Raw genomic sequence first — 16,888 nt, 5'->3', positions numbered from 1 at the left:
ACAGGGCAGGGGCTAGAGCCCAGGCAGGCCGTGGGAGCGCGTGAAAAAGGGGATCTGAGCCTTCGCGAGAGAAGCAGCTGTCGAAGGATGGGTAAGAGACAAAGATCATAGGAAACAGGCATTTGAACAAAACACCCTAGCTTTGGAATTGGGGTGGGGACGCCCTAGATTTGAGTCCTCCCCTGTTGCTAGTGCTTCAGCATTGACCCAATTATTTATAATAGGGGACTAATGATATCTAACCCACAGAATATGTATTTGTAGTGATTATATATGTGTTTATGTTTATACAGTGGAATAATTTCATTTTTATGCAAGATAAATGGGTATTATCTGAAATTAAAATCACTTTTGAAAAGGTACTGTGTCCTCCTTTAAATCTTCTCTGGGAACAATGGCGAGAGGAGGAGTGGAGGCTAAGAAAAAAGTAACACTTAGTGCACATCTATGATGCAGGTCCTCTGCTTTATCCCCATTTTTACAAACAAGGAAATAAGGCTCAGAGAGATTTGGTAATTTTCCCAAAGCCAAACAGCTATTGAGTGGCAAAGCCAGAATTCGAACAAAGTCTGTTTACCTTCAAAGCTGAAGCCCACATCCTAACAAAACTCGGGCAAATATCTGTCTTTATCTCTGTCTTTACCAAATTGCATCGCAACCTAGTGATTTCTTGGCACACTCCTAAATAAGATTGAGGAAGAAGGAAGTAACATTGTCCACGCAGTCAACCAAAACTTTTTGAACAGTGGCTGGATGCCTGGCCCTGTTTGGGGTCCAGCAGTGACCAAGACAGGGAGAGTCCCGCTCCTGTGAAGCGCGAAGCGGGAAGGAAAGATGCATGCAGCAAGGGGCCAGGGCAAAGGGTGCGGAATCCTCTGTCTTGCCCTAAGTCAACTAACAGCCTGCCTGAGTGATTTCACCCTGCTGGGCCTCAGTTTTTTCATTTGAAAAACAGGAAAGGGCTATACCTAATTTGATAGGATTGTCAGGCTCTCACATTCTCTGATTCCATAAGAAGCATTTACTTCCCTGTCTCTATAAAATTCAAACCGGGCCATGAGCTTTGATGAATGTTATTCACCCACCCCTCCTGTACCAAACCAGCTATTTCTACCCTTTTCCTCTTATCAGGACTTTCCTCTAACATGACAGACAATCCGTCAAGTCACAGAATTCCAACCATGGACTCTAGGAACTCTGCAGTCTACCTAGTCAGAGAAAATTAACATATGAGGTCCAAGGTGCCCACCCCTGGTGTCACATCCACAAGATCTCACAGACAAACCTCCTTGACTTCTCCATTTTGTCACTGGAATTTTTGTCTCTAAGTTACTTGTTGAAACAACTGTACAAAATATAACAGAGACATCAAATCAGGTACCCTGTGCCCCAGGGTCTCCAAATAACTTAAAAGCTTTTCTGCCACTTGAAGGATAATGATAGAACATTTCTTTTAACCATTCTACTACGACCCTTATTATTTTTCATTTTTATTGGCATGTATATTGAATACACCTTTCAATACTTTAAAAACAGAATCCTTATTTAGATTGTTCCAGACCCACCCCTTAGTGATGAGTTCCTTGTTGTGTTGTTATACTTTTCATGATTCCTTTAAAAATCATTTTCCTGTTTAAATGGATTAAGTCAATTATATAGGCATTTATCTTATGATACAGATGAAGCTAAAATACACAGGGTGGTGGCACAAGCTGACTGGATTTAAGGACCTCCATCAGCACTGCTAAACATACACGCAAACTTAAGTGCACACTGAGTGAGATTTCCCCCCACCCCGGTCCTTCCTCTCCCTCAGAATCACCCTCCCCTGACCAGGTTCCTTAATATCCAGGGAGAAGCAAAAACAGCTGAGTATAAAGGACTTGAGGGACCATTTCCCAGGTTCTCTGAGGCAAAGCAAATGATTCCCTTGTCTCTCAACCCACATAACTTCCTCATTTCTCTCCTCACACTTAACCTCCACGGGTTTCAATGTCTGTTCTCATGCACCTGTCTACCCCTCAAGCCTGCCATTTCCAAAGATATGAACATCACGTTTATCCCCAGTGCCTAACATAAAGGCTGTGATCCATTATTATGCAACAGATGGATAAATAAGACCCTTCTGCTGAGGGGGTGGGGGTGTGGAGAGGGGAGAAAGAAGCTCAGATGGAAAGGAAAGGATGAAGGTTTGGAGGAACTCTTAAGAGAAGGAACACAGGAGCTAGCATTTGCCTGCCCACTAAAATACTGGACGCTTTTAAACATTCCACATTCACAAACACTACCAGCCCCATTTTCTGGATGCTAACACTCATGCAGGTGAAGTAATTTACTCTGTCTGCAGCCTGAAAACTGTAAGCCCCAAATTCAAACCAGGTGTTTTTGAATCCAGAGTTCTTCCACTGGTAAGAGGCCCCACTGTCAGGAAACAGAGGGCAGTCAGACTCAGGACAGTCGTCATGCTGAATCCTAAGAGCAGGCAGGCTGTCCAGCTACTGGGCAACCCAAGCAGGCACTGGAAGCGACCCCACCGGATTCTAAAGGCAACATCTTTTGTCTTCTCTCTGTAGCGAGGCAATCTGGACTGCAGAGTAAGAGGCGCCGGTAAAACCAATACTTCATAGCTGAGCACATCTGGGTTCAGTCAAACCCCATTGCTGAGCCTAGAAGTCGGGTTCATGGTCCCGGGAGGTGGGCTCTGCCGGTGCTCCGGCGCCCTCTAGCGACCGTCCGCTCTAAAGCCAACTCTCTCCAGCCCTTCCCCCTTGCCTCAACAGCTACCAGGGGCGGGCCCTCACCTTGGACCCCTGCTAGCCTAATTTTGTTCCTCCTCTCCCTCAAAGCGCAATGAATTGTCCTGCAGAGGTTTGAAATCTCTTGGATAAGAAAGGTCTTTTAGTCAATACACCTTAAACCTGAGAAGGTTTCTAGGTTTAACCTGAAATACTGTATTTTTCCCCTGATGTTTCCAAGGAGAAATGTTTCTAGTTTTTTAAGTAATACAAAATACAAAGTTAGAAATACTATGTTTTGAGCCAAAGATGGAAAAACAACATTTTGGAGTTTGTTCTTTCTGAATGGACCTTTAATTTAAAACAGAATAAAAGATTCCCTTGTGAGTTCCTGGAAGTGTAAACACTCATAAAATCTCTTTGTTTATTTTATTGATTCAATTATGACATTTAAAATAGAAAACCAAGATTGTGCATGAACAATTCTTCACAAAACATGCACATTAACAGAGATGGCTACAGACAATGATTTTGTACAAATTTAATCACATCTACTGGGTAAATATTGCATTGGCTCCAAGAGAGAGCAAAGTTGTTAAGTCCCAAGCCTGCTCCCCAAAACACTCCAATGGAGGCAGGAGCCGCCCACCCCACTATCCTCAACTCAGTAAAAATTATCAGTGCCCGCGGCACCAGAGACTGGCACCACCACGGTAATTACCTCCAGGGCACTTGAGTCTCTATAAAGAGAAAAGAGTCATAGGGGGGTTGTTGAGTGAATCCCCTGATCTTGAGCAAGTCACCTCTCTGAGGTTTCGTTTCCACATCTGTCAAATTAAACAGCTGGTCTCAACAGACAATCCCCAAGCTCTCTTCCAGTTCGGAGGGTCACAGATTCAAAGCAATAATGTTGCTGCTCACAGTTTAAAAATGAGCGCACCACAAGCCAACTCTAAGTTGGCTCCCCCACCCCCAAGAGTGTACTAAAATCAGAGAACTGGAATAAACCTTCCCAAATAAGGCATCCTTACCACTTTCTTCCATTTTTCAAAACTGTCCTTCAACCCTTCAATATTTACTGATCTAAAAATCTAGTGGTTGTCAAGAGGCTTCCAAAGAATACGAGAGCCAAAGAAAGGACTTTCCAGGCTTTGCCAACTTAGGAAAAACATACTATATCATGTATATTTAGTAATTCATAGACTAAACAGAAAGCTCCCACATAAATGAGATTCTTAGTGCAGAAAAGACGGAAAGTAGACGTAGGCACTATGATGTCTTTATTATACAGTCACACGTGGTAGCAGATACCCACTCAGTGAATTCAGTGCTAATTGAAGCTTTACTATCTATCGTCTACTTCCAATATTATACAAAAGACAGCACATCATGCCTGATCCATTTATTGAGCTTGATTTTGGACTTCCACCAACCTCCACATAAATAAACACCTTATCCAAAGAATGGATTTTTAACTCCAACCCACTTATTTATATTATATGCTTCTCTCAAAAGAAAAACCATTATAGAATTTTTAGGACATCCTAAAAAAAATTAAAGTCCTGTAATCTGTTCTTTATCATCTATATTCAATCAGGAGAAAGGCAGAGTCAAATGCAACTCTATTATTACTGTAGGATGGTCTTGAACCATGTGACATTTTTATTTTAAATGCATTTCCTGTCTTGATATTTTGTGACTCTGGCGTACTGGCTACCGTTGCCAAGGCAATATGACTTTGGGTGACTGTATGGATCCAAAGGGGTTTTTGTTTTGTTTTAAAATATTAAGAAGACAAAAATGGAAAGATCAAATATAGAGAACAAATTTAGCCTTTTTCTTCTTCAAAATGAATGACATACAGATCTTCTGGCCATATATCTGGTTAAAAAATACAAAGATTCATGAAGTGACTTTCCCAATTAGTGTAGAGCCTTTTTCCCAATCTGTCAGGTTGATGCCATCAAAGTGTTCTTCTCACTCTTTGTTCTGGATTCAGATCCCCCTGAAAGTATGTGTCATTAATGCCACATAATATCAACTGTTCACCTCCAACATGTTTGCCTCCAAAAGGAAAAATCCTTTATGTGAATAAAGGTGGGCATAATGATCCAGAGTGTTATATTTCAGGGTACATAAAAAGACTTGGTGCAAACCATATGAAAACATTCAGTTGGGTTCCAAAAGATTCAAACACAAATGAGAATAAAGATTCCACTATTGACCTACTTTTTTCTCTGTAGTTATTTTTTATAGTCACTATAATCTTAAGGTTTTTAGTCATGGTGGACTCAAAAAATCTGATGATAGGAAGAATCAAAGCTTCTAGTTTTTGGAATACTACATAAAACTTCTTTGGAAACAGATAACAGCTTTTTTCCTACTAACTGGAATGAGGTATGTTTTAATCAGAAGACCTTTCAATTAAAAACTCTAAAAGCAGGATTACCCTAAAAAAAATCAATGATTCAAGCAAAATGCCATGTTGCTACCAGAGACCTGGAGATAAACAGGAAGTCTTTTAAGTACAATTAAAAAACAATGCACAAACCTCAGAGCTACTGTTTTTAAAGAAATACTTAGAAGCTCTAGTGAAGTGGTTGTCTCATTCTGGGAAACTCAAACTGGACCCCATCTGTGCCTGTTTCCAATAAATTATACTAGGAATGTGTCTGGAAGGATAAAAATGAGGCTGGCCACTCACGGGACAGGAGTTAGGTTTGATGGCCAAGAGAGTTTTCACATGGTAACACATGAGTAGACCTTTGGTTCCATTATAGGCAAGCTCTCTTCACCCAACCATTCAAAACTGCCCAGGATTCAACACCCACTCCTGCTATGGACTGATATTTCCTTTTATGTAATGTAATGTTCAGGGGATATCACCTAGTTTTGATGTGATTTGAGTTTGATCTTGTGAAGCTGTCAGAATCTTCCCATCAGAGATAAATGAGAAGATTCTGGCCTTCATTAATATGCACATTAACACAGGTGTCCTATCTGTATTTGCCAACTTTCCTATTTTGATCCACTTCCCTACATGTGAGTACCTTTGACCTACTCTGAGCTCAGACACCTGATCTGCTAGAGCAACTCTGTCAGTCTCTCTTTAAAAATAGACAAGCCAATAAAATGAATTTAACCTAGAAATGAAAACATCGGAAGTTATCTAATCACAGCAATAGCCATCCTGAGCGCTGTCTTATCTGCTGAGTAATAAAAAGTGGGACCTTCCTAAACTTGAAGGGCATCAAATAAGTAAAATTCTTGCTTGCCCCTGGCTCTTGAGGGGATGTGCTAATGCAGTTTAACCAGTGTGTACTAACTACAAAACACTGACATGGATTCAAAACATCTATGTTCTAGGAAAGTTGGTTTTTCTGGGGGAAGGGGTTCTTTTGACATAAAGCCAAAAAAAAAAAAAAAAAAACCTTACAAGCATCTTTGAGAATAGGGATTGTTAAGAGGGCAGTCGAAGTAAGGAATGGGGAGAAAAGAATATTTCATTTGAAGTTAAGAGGATTTTTCCTTAAGACTATTAGGCTTTAGTCCCAGTTTAAGAACAAGTAAAATACCTTGGACCGCTCAAAAATGCTGTTTAGGAAAACGAAAACCACGTGAGCCAAGAACAATCAGAGAAGTGCTTTAAAAATCCCTGGCAAAGCAACAAGAGGAAAGAAGAGAATGAGGGTTGATATTGCATAGTTTTGAACACAGGGGCAGAGGAACGGAGAAATCTCCTCCCAAAAGGCACTGAAACACTACAGCATCAGTGGATCAATATGTGTGATGGGGGGGGGGCGGGGAGTAGGGGTGTTCTCTCCAGATATTTCTCTTGCAAAGTTTCCAAGGACACTCACCCTCCCTACCTCACCCACCCCCACTACTCTGCTCTTCTTTCCTCCCTCCACCTTCGGAATCCCTAGGACACGCATTTCCTAAACTCGTGCCCCAGGGATCACCTCTGCAGTCTGTGCTATTTCCTGGAGCCTCCCAAGTTCTGGGACTGGAAGCCAGTCTTGCAAGGACGACGCGGGGCGCGGTCGGATCTGGAGGGCAGGATGGGAACTGGAGACTTAAAGCCCACCCACTTCTTTGAAGGGGAAGGAGTGCATCTTCCTAAGAGTATTTCAGCCAGCTCCCCACTGGATGATCATCAACACTTAGACTTGGCATGGATCGCCTCTGAATTGTCTCCCTGGATTCCGCCCTAACAATCCACGAGCTTCTGTGATCCCACAAGGGGTCCCGATCTCTTTAACTGGCCGTGGCTAGCGCTTCGGTCGTCCCACCAGTCCCACCCCTGGCCCACTTTCCCTCATGGCTACTTTATCTAACAGAAGGAGCGTTGAGGGACTTGGCTGAATCAAGGGACTTACATTACAAACTGATCAGTTTTAAGCCCGAGAGGCCCGGCCACAATACCATTGGGACCTATTGTAATTGGGGTGGAGGAAGGAGGTTGGGAGGCTAACTCCAACAGCAGCGAGGTCAAGCCACTGGCCACCGCTACAATCTCCCACAGCTTTCTCACTGTCAGAAGGGAAGCTGCAACTTCAGCCAGGACTCTGCTCCCATCCCCCTCCCCGATTTCTAAAACAGCAATGCCCTCCCTCCTCCACCACTTGCAGGACCGGCTCCCACGCGGGCGAGCTGCGGTCCCTCCGCAGGCTTGCTCCCCACCCCGCGCGCCCCACCCCACCCGGGCGAGTTGGGCGGACAGCGGAAGACGAGATGCATGAGATGAAAGTTCCCTCGGATTAAAGACTGTGCTCGTAGCTGCTTCTTTAAAACAACAACAGCAATGATAAGCAAGCAAATCTGAGCGAAACCCAGCGCATCTCAAAAGTTGGTCTTGCTACGCAGCAGCCCCAAAGGACTTTGCCATCGTAGCGCCCCAAGAACACAGGAATGCAGAGTTGGCATCTACTTACCTGGAGGTGCCAACCTCGAAGAGTAGGAAGAGAATCGAACCTGGGACGAGGTCTGTCCTACCGCTAGGGATGCAGAATCCGGCTTTGGAGTGGAGGTGATTGGTGGTGTAGTTGGTGGTGGTGTGAGGGAGTTGGACGCCCTCCCCCCTGGTCCTCTCAGGCCAGTTTAGCAACAGCGGACGAGAAAGATGCTGAGAGGGGAGTTTGGTCTCTCCGTAAACCCGGACTCCATCCTTGGAGGTGGGGGCTGGGGAAAGGGTGAAAATGTCGGAGGTGGAGGCTGAGCTCTCAGTAAACTCAGAGTAAGTGGAAGGTACGGGGAGGAAGCGGGAGGGAACGGAGAGGAGACCGGAGGAAGGAAGGGAGGAAGAGACGGGGACGCGAGGGTGGCGGGGAGATGGCAGCTTCTCAGAGAGATTTCCACCTTCTGACGAAACCCATGCTCCCGGCAACCGGCCAGATACCAGTTGGGAAACCTCGGCGCGAGCGCCCCCTGGGGGGGTTCCGGCGGAGGCGAGCACTACCCCGGGAACGCGAGTCCGCGGCCCCGCCCAGCGCTGGCACTGGGTGGGGGGGGGCGTGCTGCCCGCTGGGCTCCGTCGCTCACGCCCGGGTCCTGGGGACCGCAACTGAGTTCTCCAAGTGCTTAGACCTCATCTCCACTTCAGAATAAAGCGGTAATATCTGGGAGGGGGTGGGAGTGATACTTCTTTCTGCACGCATTCAAGGAAACTTCTTGGATGGAAGCTCAACAACCACCAAAGATGAAGATATGGTATTGCCCCCTTCTGTATCTTCAGGGTCGCACAAAAGTGCCTGGCATATGGTAGGAGCCGAATATTTATTTTTTTTAGTAAGTAAATGCATGAATAATTGAATGGAGGAGGCTTTTCTTCATCACACGTGTTCCTGAATACATACATCTCACAAATAAGTGTAAAATAAATAAATTAACTTAGAGAGTACTATGTTTAAAAATAGACAGAAACATGCTGTCTTATGTAAGGGGTAACCGCTTTCACATGTTATGAAGCACTTTAGGAAGCAAGTATGGCTTTCCTGTTCCAAAACTTATTCAAAGTCAAATTCAGATAAATGAGCAATAGAAGGACATACTGTGCATTGTGTCTGACTGTTTCTGCAACAGCAGATAAACTAGACAACTATTCTGTCAGCATATTACCACACCATATCTCTCAGGTATTGTCAGAATCACATATTGGCTGTCTCTGACATTGGGATGACATGGAGGATGTTACAATATAACATAGACAGGAATGCAGGGAGGTAGGCGGCTCTTCCTCCCCAACCTCTTAACAAGACCACTCTTCATGTGAAGAGGTTATCATCCAAGAATATTTCACCAACCACTGAGTTCTCAATTTCAAAGCGCAGAGATGGAGAAATAATGCAATAAGGAGCAGGTGCCCCACTAATGGTTCTATAGAGGCAATTAGGAAGATGTTTGAGATGCAGGGCAAGAGCCCTCAGAAAGAAAAATAATAATATATTTCTTCCCTCAGCTCACCTCTCAAGACCTTCTGAAGTAGGATAACACTAAACATTGACCCTAGGATCTTAGGGAGCTTGCCTGTGCACCAAAGCTCCTTTGATTCACTTTGATTTGAAAAACTTGGGTCATGTGGCTAAACATAAGCCAATCAATGTACCCTGGGATATCGGATTGCACTGAAGGACCAGGCCTTCCACAGTGTCTGGGAGTATTCAGTGTGCTCTGTAGCACTCCTGGAGCCGGAGTGGAGCACCCCCTGATCCACATCAACTCAGAGTGAAACATAGGGATGGTTCTCCATTATAGTTTCAAGATCTTCCTACCAAGGCGGGGGCGGGGGGGGGTGGGAATCAATGCTGAGCTGGCAAAATCAGCCTATGTTTACTAAATATGAAAATATTAAGTCAGAAAGTATTTCAGGTTTAATTAAGAAGTAGCCTCGGTAATGAACTTGAAGTTTGAGCTGGATTGAACTTGCAAAATTCAAAGTTTTCCTTATGAGGAAAAAAAAGGAAAGTGATTATGCATTTCTTTGCATGTTGATTTTGTTCCCTGAAATTTAAGTCCCATGTTTTGTTGTCTGTTTGTGATTGTGACCCCGATGCCTAGCTTGATGTCTGTCACTTAGCAGGTAGTCAATAAGCGTTTGTTAAATTAAATTTAAAAAAAATACCTTAAAGATCATGTAATACAAATGTCTTATTTTCTAGGTGAGAGAAAAGGACTTACGATGTGCTGAGCATGTACTATTTCCAGGAACTCTGTTGGGCACTCTATTGACCATCCCATCTAATTTTCTCCACAGTCTGCCCAGGTAGATTTTATGATATCTACAACAAACCTGGGGTTTCAGTGGTCAGAAAGCCCAGACTAGGGAATATAACTAGTTAATGAGAGAACAGGGAGTATTAGTGGAAGCAGGCTCTGAAGGCACAAGTGAGATTGGCTGAACACATGAACCATGGAGCAGAATAGAGTCAGAACCCATAGGGAAGAATCCAATACAATCATCTCTGACCCCCATGTTAAAAGCACAGACACACAAACTAAATGCAACGCCACAACTTATGACAAATATGGTTTCCCCTGCCAGCAGGCTTCAGCTCCCTAATTAGAAACAAACGGTCGCCTTCAAGTCAGTGTGCAGAACACACGTGCAGCTTTTTTCCAGAAACTTGGATTTTTTTTTTCAAGGCATGACACTGAAGGTAAATGCAAAGAAACTCTTCGCAGGGCACATAAAGGAGAATTTACTCCCACCTCTCGTACGAAATCAACAGCTCATCTCTCTAAATGAAGATACATAACCAGCTAATGAACTATGGTTGCAATTACTGCCCCCACAGCAAGTTGCTCACCAGCCGGAGTCCTTCAATAACTGTGACATCGACATCCCGTTATTTGTATCACTCACCTCCTTCCAACTCTCCTTTTCATGGCTTCTGAGCTGCTGGGTTCTACAGCCATAGTCAAAATTATCTAAATCCAAACCACAGAGTCACGGTGTTCCTGGTGCTCCTAAGCCACAAAGGAGGCTCCAGCTCTGGGTAGATTCACTCTTGGGTCTCTGTTTGATAACATAAGGGGAGACATCCGCTCACTGTCCAATGCCAATAGGAAAGGCACCCCACCCATCAATGTGACAAGGGAAATGCTGGAATGGAGCCAGGGAACAAAAGGGAAGAAATGTGGATTCTTACCAATGCAGTTGATACCATTTTTTTAAGGGTAGCAGATGATGAAGGGGAAAAACAGGCAGAGAGTCAGTGCCCTGCGTTAAAAACCCTGGATCCTTCCCTGAGTGAGTCAGCGTGAGCATTTTGTTTTGAAATTGAATTTCTGTTTTCTTTTTTTCTTTCAAGCTGTAGGATGGTTACATACTCAACAAGTCAAAGGGATGGCTGTAAATAACAGGATTTATTTTTGAGGCTTTGGATCAAATAAAAACCTTGCATTCCCCCCCCCCAGATTTATTTATAGCTCAAAAAATGTGGGGGTTTTTTTTTCATGTGATTTTGAAAACTGACCGATAGGTCTTCCTCTGTGTTTCTGTATATGCCTGAGACAGGTTGTATTACTGGAAAGCAGAAAGGAAAGCTCTAAGAAAGCCCTTCTAGGATGCTAAGAGTCAAGAGAGAAGTGATACACCTGTCCCAAGCTGACACAGGGATCAGACCTTCCACGGTGCTTCTTCTAGATGGCACCCTGTATGACCTCTGGTGCCTCACCCTTCCGTAACAAGCTATGCTAGAAGGGATGCCTTATACTTTTGTCTACCAATAGGTGGCATCAAAATTCCTCTAGCTTTTCTTCATTACCTAAAAAAAAAAAAAAAAAAAAAAAAGAAAGAAAGAAAAGGAGGCAGAGAGCATTTTCTGAGATTTTGCATTTTACCACAGGTGATGTTTGAAAGGACATGAAATCAGCTATTATTTCAGAGCAGGTTATCCCATTTATCTCCTAATTAGGCCTCTCAGTCACCCCTCTAAGCCTCGGTCTCCTCATTATGAAAAGAAGGTATTTGAACTGAACTCTAGCTCTGAGATTCTGCTTTTTAGCTACATAGTATCTGCCCAGCCACACCACTCCTCCTATTTGTGATAAACCCACTAAGACTCCATTCCTTTGGGTTTAAGGAATGTGAGTATGTATCTCACTGGGTTGCAGAGACTGCTATTTGCCTAGCCTGTAATCATTTTTGTTTGTAAAGGCACAATTTCGTGGGAGGTGGCAATGTGCTCAGCCCCAAACCAAATTACTCAGCCTTTCTTGCAGATAGGATAGTCATGTGACAAAGGTCCAGCCCTGCACTAATATGATAGCCACCAGACACATGTAACTAAATTGAAATTTATTAAAATCCACTTAAATAAAGTAAAACTAAAAATTCATTTCCTCATACTAGCCACATTTTTAAAAATTTTTATTTTTGGCTAAACAATAAGAAACTTATTTTCTACAGTTCTGTAGGATAGGTGTCTCAAATCGAGGTCCAGCAGGGTCAATTTCTTTCTTTTTTTTTTTTTCATTTAAGTATAGTCGCCACACAATGTTACATTAGTTTCAGGTGTACAACATAGTGATGCAACAACTCTATACATTATGCTATGCCCATCATAAGTGTACCTAGCACCTGTCACTATAGGTTATCATAATATCACTGACTATATTCCCTCTGCTGTGCCTTTTATTGCCACGATGTATTCACTCAATAATTAGAAACCTGTATCTCCTCTCCCCTTCACCCATTTTCCCCATGCCTCTACCCCCCTTTCCTCTGGCAACCATCAGTTTTTTCTGTGTATTTATACATCTGATTCTGCTTATTGTTTACTTGTTTTTAGATTCACATGAGTGAAATCTTATATTTTTCTCAGTCTGACTTATTTCATTTAACATAATACCCTCTAGGTCCATCCATCACAAGATCTCATCCTTTTTTATGGCTGTGTAATATCTCTCTGTAGGTGACATCCTCCTTATCCATCATTTATTGATGGACACATAAGCTGCTTCCATATCTTGGCTCTTGTAAACAGTGCTGCAGTGAACATAGGGGTACATATATCTTTTCAAATTAGTGCTTTTGTTTTGTTTAGGTAAATACCCAGTAGTGGAATCACTGGATCATATAGTATTTCTATTTCTTATCTTTTGAGGAAACTTCATACTATTTTCCACAGTGGCTGCACCAATTTACCTTCCTCCCAGTAGTGCATGAGGGTCTCTTTTTCTATTCTTGTCAACACCCATTATTTCTTGTCTTTTTCATTTTAGCCATTCTGGCATGTGTAAGGTAATATCTTATTGTGGTTTTGATTTGCATTTCCCTGAGGATTAGTGATGTTGAGCATCTTTTCATGTGTCTGTTGGCCATCTGTATGTCTTTGGAAAAATGTCTATTTGTGTCCTCTGCCCACTTTTTAATCAGATTGGTTTTTGTGGGGTTTTTGGTTTTGTTTTGTTTTGTTTTTTGGTATTGAGTTGTATAAGTTCTTTATATATTTTGGATATTAACCCCTTATTGGATATATCATTTGCAAATATCTTCTCCCATTCAGTAGGTTGCCTTTTTTTTCTTTTTTATTTTTTTTTCCCAAAGAGAGAGAGTATGCACAAATGAGAGGGAGGGAGAGAATCTTAAGCAAGTTCCATGCCCAGCGCAGAGCCCAATGTAGGGCTCCATCTCACGACCCTGAGATCATGAACTGAGCAGAAATCAAGAGCCAGAGGCTTAACCAAGCCACCCAGGCGCCCCCTGTAGGTTGCCTTTTTGTTTCATTGACGGCTCCCTTCACTGTCATATTAGCCACATTTTAAATGCTAATAGTCACAAATGGCTAACCATCTCAGATCAGATATAGAATATTTCCATCATTGCCAAAAGTTTTGCTGTGCAGCACTGGTCTAGCTGTTGAGATGGCAATGGAAGTTATAGGACAGTTTCTATGAGAATCTTACAAGGGAAGAACATACTGATTCAGTTGACATGCACCTTTATTTTCTTACCTGCTTACCCCTCCCTTCTTTCTGCCTGAAGGTGAAGGTAGGTCAGCCATCATGTGACTATGAAGCAGCAGTATTTGCCAAGGCAGCCTAAGCAGAAAGATAAAAGTACCCTGGGTCTTTGGTGACATGAGACAACCACATTATCACCAATTTTATTATGAAAAAAATAAAACTACCAATTGATATGAGCTTTTTATAACAGCCAAGTATTATTTCTAACTGATATACCCTCAGAAATTCACCTGGACAATTTTCTATTGATGACTGGATAAACCATTTTTTTCCCAGTTCCCTTTACTTTGGACAGAGTACAAGACAAGATCTTAGCTAAAAGAAACAAGACAATGTATGTACCCACAACATGATAATTATTAATCATTCATTTCAATATGCCAAATGGGCCAAAAGGGAGGAAATGGGACATTAATGGTCCCCAAAATAATTATCCCATATTTTATAGTTTGGCTGAAGAGCAGCTTTGCTCTTCATTTTCCTGGAGAAGAGGTTGATAGATGTCTAGAGAAAAAGAAAATAATACGTGAGCCTGTTCTATGCATCAGAAACTTGGCTCAATGATTTAACGACATTATCATATTTAAGTCTCATGGCAACCTAACAAGGTGAATAGCACATCTTTTTTGTGTTGTCTCGCTTGCATTAACAAACCGAGGCTGAGAAAGACTGAGAACCTTGTCAAAATCTACATAGCTAGTTAGTTATAGGGAGGCCACTTGGCTCTTGCCACAACGCATAATGAAATTCTCCTGGTGAGTGTCATCAGATTCTGGTCCATACGAGCTTATTTCAAGGCTCCCATTCCATTCTCTGTATCACTTTTCCCATGGTTTTGCTTTTTTTCCACCACAGAAAACACTAATGATATTTATCTTCATAAGCTATAGAAATTGACCAAGCAGGTATAGAGCAAAAGGCTTTCCAAATAAGGAAATAACACAAAAGCTCCGAGTCAAGAGCAGGCATGGCCTGATCAAGGAACCTGAAGTAACTGAGTAACCCACTACATCTGGGGCAAAAAGAGGGGTAAAGGAGCAAGGACTGAAGCAAACAAGCAAGCTGGACCTGTACAAAGGGCCTGTGAGACTTACTTAATGGAGATTTGATTTTATTCCATGAGTCATTTATTCCCAAATCTTGAGTCCAAAATTTTCCTTAATCCACAATGAAATGAGAAAAACAAGAAGTTTTTTAAACAGCTAAATTTTTGAGATGATCTCTTTTTTTTTTTTTAGTCTTAGTCACTGTAGTCACTATAGTCTTATCATCAATTGTTTGTGAGGTCTTACCATTTTTTTTTCTCAAGTAGGCTCCACACCCAGCACAGAGCCCAACACAGGGCCTGAACTCCCAACCCTGAGATCAAGACCTGAGCTGAGATCAAGAGTCAGACACTTAACCAACTGAGCCACTCAGGCACTCTGGTCTTGTCATTTTTTAAATGTCCTTACTTGGTAAAATATAAGTATTTATGAGCCAAGGACAAACCAAGAAAAGTGTTTTAGGATCTGTTCTGTGAAATCTAAATATTTAGAAATCAGCTGGAAGACACTGAAGAATCTTGAGCAGGTAGTAGTGATCAGATATTAGTGTTAAATTGAGGCAGATTAGAGAGGGAAAATATTAGAGTTGGGGACGTCCTAGAGCAAGGTGTCTTTTCATTGAATTCATTAACTGGATATTTATTGAGCACTCTTGTGGTGTTAGGGATACAATGATGGACTGGACTGGAAAGGTCTCTGCCCTCATGGAGTTGTCAGTCAAGTTGGGGAGACCGGAAATGAATAAGAGAAATGAGATTGACAGTCATGGAGAGAGGAGAGTGAGGGAGAAAAGAAGGAAAGGAAGAATAACTATAGATTATAATAAGCCTCGTGAAAGAAAGAAAAAGGGTGATAAGACAGGAGTAACTCGGAAATGCTTCTTTAAATAAGGTTGTCAAAAAAGGACCTTCTACAGAGAGAACATTTGAGCTGAGAACTAAAAAGTAAGAAATGAGCAGCATGCAGATCAGGGGGAAGGGTATTCCGGGAAGGGGGATAGCAAGTACAAAGGCCCGGAGGTAGAAAATTTATTTATATTCTTTTTTTTTAAGACTTTTTATATTTATTTATTAGAGAGAGAGAGAACGAGAGAGAGAGCACACGAGAGGGGGGAGGGTCAGAGGGAGAAGCAGACTCCCTGCCGAGCAGGGAGCCCGATGCCGGACTGATCCAGGGACTCAGGATCATGACCTGAGCCGAAGGCAGTCGCTTAACCAACTGAGCCACCCAGGTGCCCTTTATTTATATTCTTAATGGTCAGTTTTAAGAGTTTGGACAAGAGAGCCAGTTACACCACACCAAACTCCTTAAAGGGAGAAAGAGAAAGGAAGGATGAAAGGGATGTGAGGAGGCTTCAACAGGCCAGAGGACTTATCTCGTTATTTTCATTAATTTAACACATTTCGAGCATCTAAGTCTGTGCCAAACACCCTCCTAGGTCCTGGGGTTGACAAACACATTGCCCTCGTTCTTCAGGATCATATAACCCAGAGCAGAGCATAGAACAATGAACCCCACAGGTTCCTGTGGAGGAGCCCCCTGGATGGGAATTACTTTCATCCCAAAAACTAAAGACAAGATCTGCTCCCATTGACATCAACGGAAAAAAAAAAAGACCTCTGGGCAGTGAGTTCAGGCAACCACCAGAGGGTTATTTCTGGAAGAGTAAATCCAAATGTCCACAAAGGAGATTTAAAGGAAGAACAGGATTAGCCTCAGCAGAATCCCTTTCCTCATAAGACTGGCTCTTCCCATTGCTTCTGTTTTCCTAATGATTCTTCAGGTTTGGCCAGCATGGGTCAAATATTTTCATACATGTTGGCTGTCTGTATTACCTTGTTTACTCCTTGCAATAATTCTAGAAGACATCACTAGTGCCATTGTGTAGATTGTACCTTTGAAAAACATCTACTCCTGATGGGAGATAACTTTTCTGATGTGTGCAGTTGCACTAGGAAGGCCCCCTTCTTCCTGAGTCATAGGGTGGACTCTGTATGGCAGTGGACACTGGCTCCAATGGGAAGAAGGTACACTGCTATAACAGGAATGGACCAGGCCACAAGGCCCTCAGGGTCAGATTCTAGAATGGAAGTGTCTTCCTCATAGGGCTCTTGTGGGCCAGTATGCAGAGTTTCCAAA

At 42.6% G+C, this 16,888-nt stretch overlaps 1 protein-coding gene across 4 annotated transcripts in view; it reads right to left on the bottom strand.

The window, feature by feature from the left end:
* CPNE4 (copine 4) overlaps nucleotides 1-13,710 on the bottom strand; it is a 516,611-nt gene extending 502,901 nt beyond the window's left edge. Inside the window, exons 1-2 of one of the 4 annotated variants that reach the window (XM_073900035.1) lie at nucleotides 13,692-13,710; nucleotides 10,597-10,749 (exon numbers count right to left, since the gene is read on the bottom strand). In XM_073900035.1, coding sequence (XP_073756136.1) covers nucleotides 10,597-10,649 — 53 coding nt within the window. In that variant the 5' untranslated portion in view covers nucleotides 10,650-10,749; nucleotides 13,692-13,710. Of the gene's footprint in view, nucleotides 1-7,669; nucleotides 8,079-10,596; nucleotides 10,779-13,691 lie in introns of those variants that run through there. The other 3 variants (XM_073900041.1, XM_073900038.1, XM_073900042.1) reach the window with 3 other exon arrangements.
* Between the last annotated feature and the right edge of the window lie 3,178 nt (nucleotides 13,711-16,888).

Source organism: Callorhinus ursinus, unplaced genomic scaffold (assembly GCF_003265705.2).
Source record: "Callorhinus ursinus isolate GAN/ISIS: 27379988/994484 unplaced genomic scaffold, GSC_fseal_2.0 scaffold1, whole genome shotgun sequence".
Lineage (NCBI taxonomy): Eukaryota > Metazoa > Chordata > Mammalia > Carnivora > Otariidae > Callorhinus > Callorhinus ursinus.
This window is presented reverse-complemented; position numbering and strand designations above follow the sequence as displayed.